The sequence below is a fragment of the Tetrao urogallus genome (assembly GCF_951394365.1).
Source record: "Tetrao urogallus genome assembly, chromosome: 22".
In the NCBI taxonomy this organism is placed as follows: domain Eukaryota; kingdom Metazoa; phylum Chordata; class Aves; order Galliformes; family Phasianidae; genus Tetrao; species Tetrao urogallus.
In genome coordinates this window covers 2165319-2183804 of record NC_136835.1, presented here as the reverse complement: position 1 = coordinate 2183804, position 18486 = coordinate 2165319, and the positions used below count along the sequence as shown (strand labels likewise).

The 18486-nt window shown below is 48.4% G+C and overlaps 1 protein-coding gene across 2 annotated transcripts in view; it reads right to left on the bottom strand.

The window, feature by feature from the left end:
• ZBTB16 (zinc finger and BTB domain containing 16) overlaps positions 1–18486 on the bottom strand; it is a gene marked incomplete at its 5' end in the record, with an annotated part of 70493 nt that overhangs the window by 7748 nt on the left and 44259 nt on the right. Inside the window, one exon of one of the 2 annotated variants that reach the window (XM_079545902.1) lies at positions 17407–17493. The exons of the other annotated variant lie outside the window; for it this stretch is intronic. Coding sequence (XP_079402028.1) covers positions 17407–17493 — 87 coding nt within the window. The remainder of the gene's footprint in view (positions 1–17406; positions 17494–18486) is intronic. 2 annotated transcript variants of the gene reach the window in all.

The window sequence follows — 18486 nt, the reverse complement described above, 5'->3', positions numbered from 1 at the left end:
AAAGGCAAGGGAGATGCATTTCCCATCACTCAGGGACTCCCCTTTTCAAACTTCAGGTGAGGAATGCTAAAATCACCACAGCACTGAACACAACACTTCTTCCATGCTCTGACTCCACACTAGAAGGAATTAAAATGAAATTCGCTCCGAGACACGTAGGCATATGGCAGGGAACACAGGTTTGCTTTTCCTCTTATTTTTAAAAGGCGCCCGGTGCATTTCCGTACCACAAAGTTTAACATGCAGGAGGTTCACCGAAGAAATAAAAGAGACACGTCCCCTTTAAAAGGAAATATAATTTACAGTGTGCAGCCAGGCGGTCCATAGTTTCAATCTCGTTTACTATAGAGAAAACTCTGCTAGCTGTTCTCTATCCCACAAATCCGATTTAATCAGACAAGCCAGCCAGCGTGGCTTGAAGTAAAAACGGATAATTAGTAAACAGAGAGCTACTTCAGTGCTTCATTGGCATTCGAGCCGGGCTAGTGTGTCGCATTTAAAATGCAGTCTGATGAAGTTTACAAAATCAAACCATTTGTTACTCCTATTGAAGAGGCTTCAGGCCACTTGCAATTAAATTGGAATTAGTGCTCAGAATGAGATACAGCAAATTCATACTAAAAAGGGATCTGACTTTGAGACGTTTGACTTCAAGTTTTCCCCTCTGCGTGTGTGTGCGTGTGCAAGAGATGTGGCTGCTCCGTCCTGGCCCTCGCCTCCAGCTCTTGCAGCCCCAGCACTGGGACCCGGGTGCAGGAAGATGCCCCAGGGCGTTGGTGCCAATGAAACTTGGGCACTTATGAGCACCTGAAGAAGGCACCAGGACTGCAGAATATTCCTGCTACGCCCTATGAAACACCCATTGCGTTTTTGTTGCTTCTGGTGGTTGGCTGTTCTGCCTGTCCATCACCATAATAATTAATATCATTACAAATCTTTTATCAAAGGCTCTGGCACAACAGTGGGTGCAAATGTACAGTGTAGGCTAGCAGCAGGGCAAGGCGTTGCCTGCTGCCTTCATGGTAACACCTCCAGCATTCCCACGATTGCAGAGCATCCCCATAGCCAGCCCCAAAACATCCCACATTGAACAACATCAGCACAATGACATCAGCATTAGCTGTGAGCTATGCAACTAAAAGATGCATTTATATACGTCCACATGCACACACACACACCGCATGCACACAAATCCCAGCTGATCAGTGCCTCCAACAAAACAGTCTTCACTTACTCTTCATATTGAATGTCTTAAACTATGTGCATGCAATAGAGGCATGCAACAAAATTGTTGTTGCAATCGCTAAGAGTGAAGTGGAAGGCTCCAAAAATTCTTGGTACGCCAAACAAGAGTCCAGGGATTGTTGGCTCTTGCTAGATTAGATTTCAGAGATGTTTGGAATTTTTTTGTCACTGTGTCAATGGCTCCTTCACAGCCACCGGCTGCTGGACAATGCAGAGAACGCTGGAGTTTGACTGCATGGAAGCAGGGCTAGGGGGAGTTTTATCAGCCTTGGTATCAGGGTGCCATGGGTAACATTCATCCCCAATGGGCTTTGACTCATGTTGGCCAAGAGCAGATGTCCTAGCAGAAGTGAGGTGGACAAGTGATCATAAAACCATAGAGGTTTGGAAAACAATAAGGTTGGAAAAGATCTCCCAGATCACCAAGTCCAACCCCAACCCATCCCCACCATGCACACATGTCCCCACGTGCCACATCTCCACATTTCCTGAACACCTCCAGCACGGTGACTCCCCCACTTCCCTGGGCAGCTATTTTCTGAGAAGAAATTTTTTCTAACATTCAATGATATTCCCTGATGATCAACCACTGCTCAGAACAGCATCAAGGGACAGGACTGAAAGCTATCAGAGCAGAGGGACTTGGGCACATACTTTAGACCTCTTAGGCAGTGGGATCTCCAGGGATGTGCTGGAGGAGGGGACACTGCAGTGCACATCCTGTTGGGATGAGGAAGAGGAGGAGGAGAAGGGGGGAAGGTGAGGCAGACATTGCTGGCCAAGGCAGCGGCGTGCTGCGATTGTGCTTTGCCCCACCAGTGTCAGACATGAGCTTCTGGCGTAAGGAGATTAACCTAGTTTTGGTAACCCTTTTCCTGATTATGAAAGGAAAAACGGCATTAGTAGTTGGCAGCACCAAAGAAAGCTCATACAGAAAAGCCCCACGATGACAGCTCTGTCCTGGAAACCACTTCCTACATACAGAATGCACTGCACACACAGATACATGCACTGTGTACGATGCTGCACCAGCCCTTGGCAAACCCATCATGCCTTCCTCACAGCCCTTCTGCAGGAAACAAAGGCATTACCATCCAGGAAATGGAAACCAGAGATGTCCACCTGGCTGCCCCACAGACAGAGAGGGGAAAACCCATGCAGAAAAAGAAATGAGACACTCATTTTGTGCTGGAATCACCAAATCATCCCAGTTTCAACTGCTGCCTCTGGACTCCACAACTGAGCTTTCATGCTAATTAACATCTTTATGGAAGGCAAACTCTCTCAAGGGGGTATTTGTTTGATTATTATTATTTACTCAGAGATACTACAGCTTTCTTCCCATGTTTAACTGACTGCAAAAATTCATTCTTACAAAGCAGCACAGGCAGCTGCCTCCTGTGCCGCCCGCTTCCCCTGCAGCTTGGGTGGCAGAGAGGGATGCCCTGGCATGGAGGATGGGGATGCTGCTTTACAAGAGCACGTGCACACATCCTCTCTTCTTTTAACCAGCACTGGTTTATCAGACCTGGAGAAACTCAGATATTTAAGAGCACGTGCATACGAAAGGATACTGTAAACAGAAAGGTGAAGCACCAGCGTGAATTTCATGGCACCACAGAACATCCCTGAGTCAGAAGGGAGCCACGGGGATTGGGCAAAATGGGCACCGCAGGCTGAGCCTGAAACCCGGGAGGGAGACAGTGCCCAAAGAGGAGGAAGAAGATGATTCCCCAAAAGCAGAGGGGCGGCACAAAAAGCAAAGCGGGCAGCGGCCGCGCGCTGACGTCTTTGTCGGTGCCGCTCTCGCAGCCGGTGAGCGCCGAACAAACGCTGCTGCCCGGGAAGCTCGCGCCCGCCGGAGGTGATTTATTCCGAGGGCCATCTGGACAGGGGAACAATGTGGTCCCATATCTGAATGACCCGGCGCATTAGTCACACCCTCCTCGCTCGACCTCTCCGTCCCTAATCTTCACACTTGCTCTCATTCTCCTTTAGTGAGGCAAAATGACCGGATCCGCTTCTCACCTCTCTTTTGGCTGGCGAAGTTCACAGGGCTGGGGGAGACAAAAGGCCCCGCGCCTCGCTGCGTGCCAGGGCTCCCACCCCATGTCCATGGGGTCCAGCATCACCCCGTGTCTGTGCTGAGCACCGGGGCACCTTGGGACCGCACAATCCCCACTTCTCAGCCCTTCGTTCCCCATCAGGAAGGCCTACACCAGCCCCTCTCTCTCCCCTGCCAGCCTTCATCCTCCTCCTCAGTTTACCTCTTTATTATACTTTTCTGCCATCGCTCTACCAAGAATTATTACATGGGAGGAAAAAAAAAAGCCAAGCAAACATCAAGTGACTATTAGCGGTGGTAGCTTTATTGCAACAGGCGCAGAACTCATTCGTTTCATGTTTTGCGGAATATAAAAGCACTGAAACATTTTAATTTTAAATTCTTATCATTGAATTTACTGCTTTTCTCTCGCAATGATTTGTGTTGCTTTTTAATTTTTACAGTCTCTACAGAAGCCAGATGCTACCGCCTAGGGCCAAAATAATAAAAACCTACTGCAGTCATGAGTTACAGAACAAAAAAGAAACACACAGTTGACAGAAGTTAATATCTCAATTTAACAGTGCTGCTTTGCTAATGATCCTTTGATATGTGTTTATTTAGAAAGGTCTGATCTTGACCTTGAAAGCAAACTAAACCACAAAGTCTTTATGAGACGAGAGAAAGACTTTATTTATAGAATGGCTTTATGTCAATCAGGGCGGCAGCTGGACTCGAGGTGAAAAATTGCTCAGAAGTGAGCGGGTTCGTACCCAAAGCGTTGGTTGCAGTGCGTGTATCTGGGAGGGGGCACTCATTCCAGATGAGGACTATGGCACAATGCACTCCCCAAGTCAAGACACAAAGCCCACAGAGTGGTGCAGCCTGCCGACCGCGCACCGCATCCACCAGGAGCGCCGGCACCGCCGGGACAGGTTTTCCTCCCCAGGAAATCCAGGATTGCACAAAGCTGGTGTTTTGAAATGAAAATAAGAATGGCTTCTTTACGGGACAATTACATTTTACTGCGATTCTATGCTGAGATTTCCCAGCTCCTATTGCTGCGCGAGGCTGGGAGCGCACTGGGGAGATCAGCAGCGCTCTGTGTGTTCAATTCTAATTCTATGTCTGAGGTCAAGCAGTGATTTGAAGACATTTACCAACGCTGAGCCTTCAGCACTGCCTCCTTGTCCTCGCAAAGCCTTGGTGCCAAGGCCCTTCTTATCAAGTCTGTATCTGTGCCATTCAGGTGGCCAAAAACTGAGCGCATCAAAGGAGCCAACCTCCACTTTTCAGCACTGAATGCACTCATTAGGCACTGTGGTACCAGTTAGCTTACAGTCACCAAAGGAACTGTGATAAGAGGAATATAAGCTGCTCCACAGAGACCGGATGGAAGGGCACGAGATGGTGATGTTTCCGTCCTTCTGCTGCTAAACAATGCAAATTCGGGACTGAGGCAGTTACAAAAGACCTCTTTGCATGTTGACTAGAGAAATAAATGCTGCTGTAGAGTCCCATCTGGCCCAGCAGCTGAATGGGGAAAGCTCAGTGAGACAAACGGGTCTGAATTTAGACACAGGCAAGAGACAGCAAAGATATTTCAGCCTTAAACCAGGTACGAAAGATGGCAAGCACAGCTGTAGGCAAAGCCTAGGGAAACTCTGCCCTGGCACACGCTTGGGCTGCCCAATTCCTGGCCCATATTTCCCAGGGAAAGAAGTTTCACTTGATGGAGGCACACCCACCTGTGCTCAGCATCACCCTTGGAGCAGGCATTTCCCCACTGAAGGAGCACTGTCGTGGTATTTTCTGCCACCACATCGCTGGGGAAGCTGTCATCTCACTGCTTACTCATCGCCACCACTAAGGCTGCCTGCATTTCTCTTTCCCAAAAGGAATTTCAAATGGAACCAGCTGAAAAAATAACTTGATTCGCCGCCGAAAACACATTTTTCCCATTGCTTGCTGAATGATGGTCCAATTAATTTGTTCAAAACCACTCAGAGGTCTCCATCCTTACACAAAGAGCCTCAAGGAGGAGACGAAATCCTCACCAGTTAAATGCTGGCCCCTGGTGTCTTTCTGGCTGGAGAATCTCCACGTCAAGCATTTTGCAGCTGGAAGCTGTATTTCCACAATTTTCACTCTTTTTCCTCTCATTCCTGCTGGAAATGTGTCTTAACTCAGTGACAGTGCTCCCATCCCACCCAGTGGCACAGAGCATCCCCCATACATTTCCATGGTACAAGTTGCATTTGTCTGGGTTGTCACTGAGGGGCAGCGAGGAAACACGGGGCAGCCCTGGTTGCCAAACCAACAAGTAAAATTGTCCTTAGGATGCTGTACAGAGGGCTGCTGAGAGACACAAAGCAACATTTCCTAACATCCGCTTTTTATTCCAGAAGCTCCATTATTTAAAATAAAAAAAAAAAAGAAAAGAGATGAAAAAGATCTCGCAGCCAACTCATGAAGATGTGAAAGTATAACAGAGAGAAACATCTCCACTTTCTTCATATGTTTTTATATTTTTTTAAGTGGGGAGGACAAGGATCCCAGGACACAAAAGTAACTGGTAAGGTAAGTTAAACCTTGTCAAGATGAACTTTCCTGCTACTTTTAATTAAAAGTTCTTTAGAATTAAAAAGGACACTATTCAGAAAAGACTGAAAAAAAAAATTCATTGACACCAGCCCGCCCCCCTCCCCTTTTTCCCAAGGAAAAGAAAAAGCTGTTTTTGTGTGTCTGCTCACCCAGCCCTCACTGTACAAAAGGAAGCGGATTTGCAGCAAGACACATGAGATGACCCTTTGACCCTAAACTGCTGAAAAGTCCTCAATGGCATAAATACCAGATAATCAATCACATACCAGGAGGGCTGGTCCCCCTGCCCTTACCCCAGTGGCCGAGTTTATGAGAGATGCACTGTAAATGGACACCAGCTTTTTAAGGGAGGCCCCTCTCTGCATTCCTCCACGGAGCCGGAATATTTTCCTCAGGCCGGGAGACCCTGGCCACCTAGTTTTACACATTTCATCACTATCTGATGCAGCCCCACAGTGCTCCTCGCCGGCACATCCGGCAGCACCAGCACTGCGGCCTCTCCCTGTATGGAGGGGATGAAAAATGTTCATCCCAAATGGATGGGATGCACAGTGCTCATCCTGTATGGAGGTGCTACAAAATGTTCATCCCACAGGGAGGCAATGCAAAATGCTCACTCCAAAAGGAGAGGATGCAAAATGCTCACCTCGTATGGAACTGAAGCAAAATGCTCACTGCAAATGGAGAGGACAGAAAATGCTCATGCCAAATGGAGGCAAGGCAAAATACTCACCCCACATGAAGGTGATGCAGAATGCTCACTCTAAATGGAGAGGACACAAAATGGTCAACCAATATGGAGGCAATGCAAAATGCTCAACCAATGGGGGACGCAAAATGGTCACCTTGTATGGAACTGATGCAAAATGCTCACTCCAAAGGGAGGCAATGTAAAATGCTCAGCTAAGATGGAGGTGATGCAAAATGCTCATTCCAAATGGAAGGGATGCAAAACGCTCACCAGGTACGAAGGTGAAGCGAAATGCTCACTCCAAATGGAGAGGATGCAAAATGCTCAACCAATATGGAGGCGATGCAAAATGCTCAACCAATATGGAGGCAACACAAAATGCTCGTGCCATCTGGAGATGCAAAATGCCCACCCTAACTGGAGGAGACACAAAATGCTCATTCACCCCATATGGAGGCGACGCAAAATGATCAACCACGCGTGGATTGGAGGTGGTGCAAAATGTTCACCCCAAAAGGAGGTGATGCACAACGCACCTCGAGGCGCACAGCGGCACACTGCAGGCTGTGGGTGCCCCAGCTGCACGCAGGGGGAAACTGAGATTAAGTGAGCAGAGAGTGCTCTTTTGTTTCCTGCTCTGGGGGAGTGCAGCACAGGCACCGGCGCTGCGGCGAGCAAACCTTAGCCCAGGACTGGGGCATCGCCAGCAGCAGGGCGGGTGCAGGAAAACGAAGGTGCAAACGGCCTCACCTAGAGAGGCCACCGCAAGTGCTGTTTGTTTGGGGCGGTTTCGTTTGCGTTTTTTGTTTTTGAACCTTTCGTGAGTTTGACACCAACTGCACAGAGTTGGTTTTCCTTATCGGAGCTCTGACAACCATCTCCAGCCTGAACAGAGCAGTGCGAACTCTCTGAATGTTCCGAGGGCAACAATAGATTTTAAAGCTTTAAAGGAAAAGAGGAAAAAAAAAATTGCTGAGATACTGAACTGGTTCAGTTAAATGGGGAACCACTTGGCAACTAAATTTGATAATGCTTTTGTTTGAGGGTCAGAGGTTAAATATGTTCACACTAATCCCCTTCATCTAGAATTAAAGGACAAGAAAGATTTTTCTGTAGCTTAGCAAGAGGGCTTTTCTCATTGCAGTTTAAACAGTATTTGCACAGGAAAATTAAACGTAGACCATTGGGCGCTCATTTTAAACGTGAGCACATGGGTCTGCTACCTTTCTATTTGTTGATTTTAGGCAAATGTGTCTGATCACAGCAACACCAATCTCGTCGCACTTCCTGTCCGATCCGATCTCCCGACTATAAATTCTCTCGGAAGGGCAGGGAATTTTTGTTTTCCTTTAATTTAAAGGTTAAGAAAAGAAGCGGGTTTGAAAGGCAGCGCGATTCCCGGTTTCAGGAATGTGTGCTCAGACTCAGATTTCAAGCACTGTCACAGAACATTACTGTCAGACAAAGAGGCTCTGTGCTGCGGATCCGAGCGGCTCCGCGGGTTCGGGCTGGGAGCTGAGGATGGGTTCCCAACACACGGTGCAAACCTGCAGTACCCAGAGATGCTGCAGGAGCTCGGGGTAATGCATCACCCCTACATCACCCCTCCAGTGAGAGCTCCCAGCACCCACAGCTCGCAACTAGGGAATTCTGGTGTTCTGAATGCAAAATGTTGAAGCACGGGACAAATGCTCGGCCCAAAATGGGGCTGGATGTATCCAGCACCACAAGACTCCAGGTGAGATGGGGATGGCGAAGCACGACAAGGACAGGCTGTGTGTGCTGCACAGAGATGGAGCAGCACAGGGATCCCAAGTTCAAGTCAGGTAACAGCAGCCTGGCACTGTCACGTGGTGCTGCTGAGATATATTTGGATTAGAGGAGCTGCATCCCAAACCAACCACTACTTTTTTCCAAATGCCTTTTGATGTCCTTTCCAAAGCTAAAAACGCACAACGCGGCTTTCAGGGCGCGTGTGGTGCTCAGCACAAAGGCCTCTTTCCTTTAACCCTCCATTGGCAGAGCCTCTTGCAGGGTGTGAGGATGGACTACAATGCATGCCAATGTCTGCCCCCAGTTTCATTTAGCTCCTGTTATACACATCGGTGCGTGGCACCAATTAAAACCTAACAGAGCTTTTGGAGAGATCAGGGTGTTATAATTTCTCTGTCTCCTCAAAACGGCCCATCCAGCTGAAAATTCTCTATATTGAGCCATGGAAATGGGTCTTTATGAGCACTGTCAGAGGGCTACACTGCACCTCACCAGCTCTACACACTGACATACTCAGCTAACACAAGATACTACAACTCCAAAGCAAGCTCCTATCAACATCCAGCGGGGAAAGTCCCTTCCAAACTGCAGCATCTGACCCACTGCTGCTGCTGAGCATTGCCCCAAGGCAACAGCAAGAAACAAACTTCTCTGTTTCTGTGTGTGCTTACAAACATCAGCTCTGGAGCTCTGCAAAGAAGCAGGGGCAGAGGCAGCCTCCAGCACACGGAGAACTTTTGGCTTTGCTGCATTCAACACAGTGCACATCTCCAGCTTTTATCAAATGCTATGCTGGCTGGGTCAGCTCTGAGAGACGTGGGACTTGTTTGCATGGCAGGAATGCTGGGCATGGCATTGCTAGGAGGGAGCCAAGACACACAGCAAAGTGTTTGGGCTGCAAACCCTGTGGGTCGGGTTGCAGCAGGATCTTGGGGAGGTAAGTTGGGGACACGTTGTTCTCCAGCACCTCTGCCAGGCTGTGGGGATGGGGACACTCCTTGGCACCTCAGTGGCAGCTCTGTGCTCATGGCCATGGGCTTCTGGGGCTGTGCTGCTGCCTCTGGACTCCATGGAAAGAGTGAATGCTCCGTGCTCGTTTTTATCTGCAAGAGCTGCCCATTTGTTAAACTGTCATCGTGAATTATGCTCCTAAATTAAGATGGGAAGTTTCACTGTCACAGTCATTGTTTTTGTAGAAATAAATGTTAGCAAAGAAACCCCGTTCCTTGGAAGATGTCAGCTTCCACATACAGAGCTCCTGGGCCAGGAGCAGGGAAGCACAGGAGAGGCAAAAGCTTTCAGCTGAATGCTGGTGCTCACCTTTCCCTCTGTTTGCAGTTTTCAGTCCCTTTTACAAACAAACTTGGGAAGGGCCGTCGCAGCCCCGCACTGCTCAGCAGAAAGCAAAAAGGGGACAATGCACAGCTCATCCCCACACAAGGGGAAGGTGCAGAAAGGTAAAGGGGGGACCCTTTGAAAAGGGACACAACTTTGAAATGCTATATCTGCACCAAGAGGAGCTCCAGCTGCTGGCAGCTCCCAGCCCCAGGGCAGCGCCTCTGCTCTGTGGACATGGTTGCTTGCCAAAAGCAGCTCGGGGTTAATGAGATATCAGCCCATCGTGATCTGATTAAGACAGATGCTTTGCCTCTTTATGCTCTCGCAACTGCCATTTTTAGTTTGGAAACCGTTTGGAAACAAAACTGATCTTTTTTATTTACAAAACTCAGGAGTTCGTGTTTTGAGTGTTTTTTGATCATCCGATTTCAAATCGTCTTTTTGTCCTTTCTTGGGTCGTCTTCTCCATCCCATTTTGCTGCACCCAAACATTTGAGCTAACACATCCCTCCCCTCAAGGAACACTCAGGATTGAGCATGGTTGGGATCTCCAACCAGCACTGAAGTGCTGCAGAACTTCCCTTTTGTTAGGCCACCTAAAAGCTGTCCAAACACGCAGCCCAAAACTCAGCTTTCAGTTCCATAACAAACATTTCAGAGGTTGGATGTCCACCTGATCCAAAGCTCATCAGAAAATGTTACTGTGAGTTTTTGATGCAGATTTTGAAGGAACAGTGGAAACTGATACCAATAGGAAAAAACAGTGGCATGGGGGGCAAAACCATCCACCCAGACACAGCTATGCATTTATCTTCCCCTCCTCCTCCAGCCATACAATCGCGGAATCATCAAGGTTGGAAAAGACCACTAAGATCACCAAGTCCAACTGTCAACCCAGCCCCCCCATGCCCACCAGATCACATCCCTCAGTGCCACATCTGCACGTTCCCTGAAAACCTTCATAAAAGCACCTTCAGGATTGCCACTGCACTTCCATAGGTGCCCGCGCTATTGAAGCAGCAAACCTCGTGTCAGAAGATCGTTTCTCTGCCTGCAATCACTTCCATTTCATCTCCTGGGCACATCAGATGCCAATAGCATCTTCACACCCTCCACACGTGGCAGCTAAAACCTCGGCAAGGAAAGCAGCTTTTTGAGGGAAACCAGATTTATTTGGCATGCTCAGGGTTTGCAGTTCACCTCCAGAACCAAGCACCCACATCTCTGCTCCCATCTGTTCCTCAGGTGGGGTCGTGTGATGCTCACACCTGGACCAAAGCCTGCACCAGTAGCCCAGCCCCATGCATGAAGTCTCCTCAGCACTGCCATCCCCAAGCGCTCCAACCTCCAACAGAAAAATCACAGCCGTGTAATAAAACAACAGCTTTGGAGCCGATGTTTTCTTGCGTATTTACAGTTTTTCTCTCTGCGATCCTTTCAGATGTGTTCATAGGACTCCAGGTCCGTGAAGCACTCCAAGAGCTGCCAAAATATCGCAAGACTTGGCAGCGACGCCTGAAACATTCTTTGCTGGCACATGAGGAGCAAAACTTTGTTACACTGTGGAAAAATCCACAATTTGTGCACTCTCCAACTTCGCGGCTCGGCCTCTCCTCCACCCTCTCTTGTCTCACTCGTTACTGGGATCGCAGCTGGGGTGCAGGGAGGCAATGCTCAGCCTCTAGCAGCAGGCTGGGGGATATCACCTCCTGGGCAGTGGGGATGGTTTTCCACCTGTAAAGACCTACGTGTGGTCAGAGAGCTCAATTATGACAAATGGTAACGCCTTCCCTCTCCTCTCCCTAACAGCCTGGCTCTCATGCAGGCTCCCATCCATGCTCCCAAAGGCTCCCAAAGTCCATGTTCTCAAAGGCCCCTATCTACATTCCCAAAGGCTCCTGTCCCTGTTCCCAAAAGCTCCTGTCCCTGTTCCCAATGGCTCCTAACCATGCTCCCAATGGCTCCTGTCCCTATTCCCAAAGACTCCTATCCCTATTCCCAAAAGCTCCTACGCACATTCCCAAAGGTTCCTGTCCCTGTTCCCAAAAGCTCCTAACCACGTTCCCAAAGGTTCCTGTCCCTGTTCTCAATGGCTCCTGCCCACGTCCCCTTTGCTTGCAGCTCACTCGCCCCACAGCCCCATCGCAGCACCGTGTCCCATCCCCAGCACCCCATGCTGAAGGAAGGAAGCAGCCCAGTGCTCTGCAGACTCCAGCATGCAGGAACGTTTTCACTTCCTAATGAAAAACCAAAATGCTGATTGTTCCCTTGCCTGTACTTGCATCTGAAATTGGAGCTATTACAGGGTAGATGTGTCAAAGCTTCGCTCAGCCAAGCATCATCCACCAAAGCCTGCAGCATGATTTTAAGTGTAACTGTTTTGTTTGTTTGCTAGTAGCCAATGCAACACCAGTAATGAAACAAAGAAATGGGACAGCCCCAATCTGAACAGGTCTGGCTGGGAACAGATGACATGGGGCAGGGGTAATGCAGCCCTCCTCCTGCACCGACCCTGCATGGTCCAACAGGAGCTCCCCAATGCACTCCTACTGATCTCTATGGTGCTGCAGAATGCCCAGAGCACGGAGCTCACTGGGGTCACTCACCCACCTGCACCCACATCCACGCCTCCTGCGTCCTCTATTCTTCCACTTGGGTTCACACAACCGAGTACAGGAGGGATAATCACACGTAAACATACTTAATACTACCGTACGTTATCTCTATCTATGGAGAAAAATGCTATCTGATGGTATTTTCCCCATAAGCCCAATCAAGCAGCTCTGTTAAAACCCTCCAGAGTACTGTGAAACAGTAATAGAAAGTCGCAAGCGCGCCGGGAGATGCTGCACACGTTGGGTTGGGGAGAGGAGTGGAGCTGCTGGTGGGTCTGGGGGCTGAACTCCCCATTTCTGCCTCCTCCCAGTTCCCTGGGACAGGAGCATCCCTCTGGTGGGAGCATCCCAGGGCAGTGCTGTCCCCTCCCAGCTCCTCTTCACCCCATACTCTGCTCTTGCATGCTGGATTTTTTTCCCTTTGTACCTCTGCTTACCACGTTACTGTTTTGAATCTCTAAAATAATGTGACAAGTTAATGATGGCACAATTATCTAAATGTTTAACAGACATGTTATCTAAGTGAATCGGATTGAGATTCCATCCCGCTGACAATAAACATCAATGGGAGAGCAGAAAGTGATAGGCAAATTATCGCAAACCCTGCAATTTCAATGCTATTAAATTTGGAGGAATAACAGCCCTGAGGCCTGTAAACTCTGAATAAAATAGACCCTTGTGTTTGTCCAACTATTAAATCAAAATGCTACCAACATCCCAGGAAAAGAAAAAAAATAAAGGGAGATTTATAGCTTTTCAATTTTCAGTTACACATTGGTTTTATTAACTCGTTTCTGCTGTTTGTACCCCAGTCATCGCCGCGGAAATGTCTGCTGTGGGTGGGAGAAGGGAGTGATGGTAGAGAGGAGGAGGAGAGATGGGATGAAGCCTCTTGCTTTTAGGAAATACTAGACAAATCACCTCTGATACCTTCTAAGAGTGTGTGGCACACCAGCCAACCCCAACCCCATTACCGCCAACGCCAGCAATGAGCTACCGGAGCCCCATTTGTGGATGCACTGCTTGGTGGTGATTGGTTTTCTCCTGATACATTTGGTTTTTCCTCTACATTAGAAGAGCACAGTAAGTAATTTTCCACACTCTCCCTCCGGCATGGCGCTGGGCTTACGCTGCTATGAAGATGAGCCAGAACAGTTGCTGCTTTTCCTATTGCTGTAGGATGGAGGCCAAGGAAAGTGAACACCCAGAAAGAACCTCTCAGCCCAGAGCCGGCCATCCCTGTGTTTACAAGCAGGAGTGACTTTGTCTTTTAATACCTTTTACATTGCAGCTGAAAGAAGGGCTTAATTTTTCCATCATAAGAGATGGAGACTGTTTTACAGCAGTAACCGGGCAGAAAATTTACATCAAATTGGAATCATAGAGTATCCCAAGTTGGAAGGGTTGCATAAGGATTGCCAAGTCCAGCTCCTCCTAGTGCACTGTCTTTTGGAAGGGGCAGTGAGAACAACGGCAAAATGGGAGAAAAATGGGGTTCCACATCCAAGCTGATCACCTGAGAAACATCTCCCCACGTGGAAAAAAAAAACAAGAGTCCTTACTCATCCATTTCAGAAAACTTCCCAAGCTTTGGATGATCCACAAAACCAACAACCGTCAGTTGGCTGTTTGCAAACTGGAGCTGCACCCTGCAATAAGAGCTGCATCTCTGAACAAAACAGGTCTGTTTGGTACGTCTGTGCCAAAGGAGTCCTTATTTATTCAGCCTCTCCCTGAGAAACATCTGAACCACCCCTGAAGCCATCCACCCCAACGTCTACCAAAAAAGGGCATTTTTTTTTTTTCTTTTGGCAAAGTCTGAAGGTCTTCCACCGAGTTGGCCAAACAACCTGCTGCTAAGGACGAGAGGATGGCGCTCCAAAACCTTTTCTGGGAGATGTCATTATTTAGAAAGAGAGCTAATTATAGCAACTGTATTGGAGGAATGTTTCTTCTGCCACAGGCAGCGCTATTTGAGTGCTGCCCAACAACAGGAAGCTATTAATTTCAGTGAGTGTGGGCTCCTCTGACCATAGAGCCCATTTCTGATGTGTAACTGAGACGTGTGTGTTTACAGCTCACAGAGGTGATGATAAACCTGTTTAACCTGGGTCATCGTGTTCTGCTGGGCTAAGTTTTCATGTCACCCTTTGAGCCTTGGCACACACACAGGCTGCCATGGTCCAGCCCCAAGGTTTCCCATCAGGCCAACACTGACTCATGCAGAATTGTCAAGGTCACCAGCGACAGCCCATCTCCACACTGCTCTGCGTGGTTTTCAGGATGGCTTTAGACCAAGCCATTGCCTGCAGGGGTTGCAGAGCCCTGGGAATGTGATGTTTGGTGGTGCCATGTGACACCGTACATAGGCACTACCAAACCCATGCTACAGAGCCTGCTTCACCAGCCCCACATGGGGCATGCACCAAAACCAACCCCTCGATGTGCTGGCTGGCTCCTGTAAGCTTTTCTGCCCTCCCTAACCTACAGCGTATACAGTTGCTAAAAAGATTATGGTCTGTAAAGTTCAGCCTCAAGTAGCATGACTTTGAATACAGAGGGCAATCACTTTAAAATTTATTACCTGCTGCTTGGCAAGCAAAGTTTCCAGATCAAATGACGTGCTGAGCCTATTCCTGCTCAGTGACGCAGCAATTTATATTACTGATCGGTCATTAAAACCTCTGGCATATAACCGGTCATGTTCTGCATGCCAACATAGCGTCCACACATCGAATTTCAACCTTTGAGTATAAATGCAGCCATTAATGGCATCTATCAGTTTTTTCAGCATTGAAAGACTAGCTTGCTCTAATTTAAACTGCCCTTAGTATAGCACAGAGAGGAGTGGGCTCTTCTCTGCAATTTTGATTTCAGGAGTTGCTCAAAGACCCCGCTTCGGACTGCCTGATGTGAACTCCTCCGTGCCCCTTAACAAACCCACTGTGGGTTGGAAGGGCAGTGTTCACAGTGTGCATCTGTCACCCTGTATGGGGCAGAAGGAGCTCCTCATGCTTATCCCCAGCCAGCCGTATCCAACCCGAAGAGCTGGAAAGCACAATAACAGAAACGTGGCAAAAGCCAACTGTTGATAGCTCTTTGGAAAGGAGCAACGTTTTCCTCACAGAGGGAGCAGTCATATTACGCTGTATTTGCTGCACAATGGTTTCCTACATGCATACTTTAGAGCTAAGCTATAAAAGCAACAGCGCTTCAGTGAATCACTGCCTCGTGTCTACGCTGCACTGGAAGAAGAGCTCAGGCTATCTCACCCTTACAAAGCATGGAAGCTAAAACAATGCTGCAACTCAAGTTGCCTTCTTTATCAGCCTGCCGTATCACGCAGTGGTTTGCAGGAGGGACTCACGGCGCACTGATGGCTCTTTATTTGCCTGAACACTGTGTGATGTTGGGATAACAGATGGGGTTCTGCTCTTGTGCCAAGAAAGGAACCCCAAGGCCCCCCAGGGCCGCATTCCTGCTCTCATCCCACTCAGCATCTTAGCATCCCGTTAGAAGCGACACACAGACCTCATGGCTGCAAGGCGAAACCCACAGAGAGCCCCAGTGCAGTGCAATTATTTGTAGAGATGCTTGAAAGCAGGAAGAGAATGATCGGTGTAGGCTGAGATTCTCAAATGATTTATGATGCATCACTCTTAGGCTCCCGATCATCAGAACAGTCTTGACAATGTTATTTATCTCTTGGAAAGCTTCTCTTAAAATCTGAAATGGTGGCCAAGTGCCATCGCACCAGTCACATTCAGTAAAAGTTTGATGAGAGTTACACCTGAATTTTAGAGCCATGTTTACAACATCAAGGGAGCAACAAACCAATTATCTGGAAGGAAATTGCAACTCCTTTAGCAACTCCTGCCAACAGCAACACTTCCATACTTCCAAACCTCTGCTCCTGGGTATGGGGCAAGGGCAGGGCTGGTTCCATGTTCCCAGCACCTCTCCCACTTTTCTTAAAGCCAATATCCTATGGATACTGGTCAGTTTGCATCATGGCCAGTGCTTGGTGCACAGAGCAAGGGTGCCCATCCAGCAGCACAACGACACTCTGAGCTGAACCACAGACAGCTGTGCTGCTCCTTCCACCAGTATCTCCCAGGAACCCACCTGGGGATGTTTCCCTTTTGAGAGTCACAAACAGTAACACAAATACAAAAATATTTCCAAGAGGTCAACAAAATGCAGGCTGATTTACCTTAATGGAACTAATTTCACGACTGAAATGGACTTGGGCAGGTCAGAAGCCAGGATTCGCAAAGGGTGAATCTTGTGGTTTGCCAAAACTTCTAAAGGAAGCTTAAATATCTAACTTAGGTCTAAATGGTGTTTGATAAACAGGCACTTAGAATCATATCAATCACAGAACCAAAGAATGGTCTGGGTTGAAAAGGAGCACAACGCTCATCCAGTTCCAACCCCCTGCTGTGTGCAAGGTTGCCAACCAGCAGACCAGGCTGCCCAGAGCCACATCCAGCCTGGCCTTGAATGCCTCCAAGGATGGGGCATCCACAACCTGCTTGGGCAACCTGTTCCAGTGCATCACCACCCCCTGAGTGAAAAACTTCCTCCTAATATCCAACCTAAACCTCTTTTGCCTCAGCTTAAAACCATCCCCCCTCCCCTCCCCCCCCCCCCCCCCCCCCCCATCCCGCTAGCAAAAGTTTAAACCATTTTAAAACCATCTTAAAACCATTCCCCCCAGCAAAAGTTTTGTTCCCCAAGAAACAAACAAACCCCACTGGGGTGAAATCAGCACCACAACCACACCGAGAGCAAAGCACTGCACTCCCCAGCAACTGCATCACTGCACGACTGCAGAAAGTCAGCCTAACTCTGAGCATCCCTGAAGGGAATGGCAGCAAGGGTCACTGCTTAGCTTGGACAAGATCAAGCAGGGTGGAGGGACACAGGATCCCTTCATTGGACATAAGGGCTCATTGGGGGAGAAGTAACAGAGCTGGGAGAGGGATCTCCTAGAAAGTGCGGCTACTCGGGGCAGAGGCAGCAGGCACAACGCTTCCTTCTGTGCTGTTTGTTTGGAGGAGTTGGGCAAAAAAAAAAAGGAAAAGTCAACATACCAGTGTGTGTCTGCCTGTGTGTCTCCAGGGCATCTTCTTTTGAGAATTGCGCACCGCACTGATCACAGACAAATGCTTTGGCACCCGCTGGAAAGACAAAGGGGAAAAGGAGCATTATTCAGAGAGCACAGCGGAGAGCTACAGCACACAGCAAGGTGGGAAATCACAGTGGCAAAGAGCACTGCAGAAGGGATGGGGTGGGCACAGACAGGCATCCCCGGCACTGAAGCCATGTATGGGGACAGGGCTTGGATGGAGCAACTCAACAGCAAGCGTCCAAAATCAAAGCTCCTACCCAGGATCTGACAGGAGAATGTATCCATTCCTGGAGAGAAAGGTTCTCATGGAACCAACGCAAGCAAACAACATGAAAGCGATATGAAGAGGACTCCTCTAGGAATGCATGCATTTTTAAAGCCATTCACTTCATAAAAGCAGAATTTATTGGATAGAGGGATGTGTATTTTATAGTCCACAAACAGCAGCAAGAAGCAGCCGCCTTCCTCCGTCCCATTGCTCCGTGAGTTCCACATCACAGCACAGTGCACAGATGTACCATTGACGTTGCACAGTTCTTTCACTGCGAGGTGTTGCTTGCCAAGAAGAAATTAAATATTTGTTTTCAAAAAATCATTAAACATCAATGAGTTTCATTAGAGTGGCAACTGATCTAACTTTAATTGGTTTCCTGCCCCTTCCTATTGTAGCGTCGTCACCAGTATCAGAGGATGGGAGGAAAGCGAAGGCAGAACCATCTGATAAGCAACGTGGCAGAAACAACACCATTCAGTGAGAAGCACAGATACTCCTTTGCCTGTGAGAGAGATGTGGTGTTTGGGGGAATTCTTAGAAAATCACTATCAACATGTGCCGCGTGCGGCGGGTCAGAGGTGCCGGTGAGAACAAGGAAAAAAAACAGGATGTCTAACAGCAGATAAGTCACTTCCAGATAAAACCAGATTAACAATGCACACTATCTCCAGTGCATACGCTGCCAGGACAAAGCTGTGAACGAGGCTGTGAGATCGTGAAGCTCGATTCTGCTGCTGTAGGGACCCATCCGTGGAGCAGAGCGCGGAG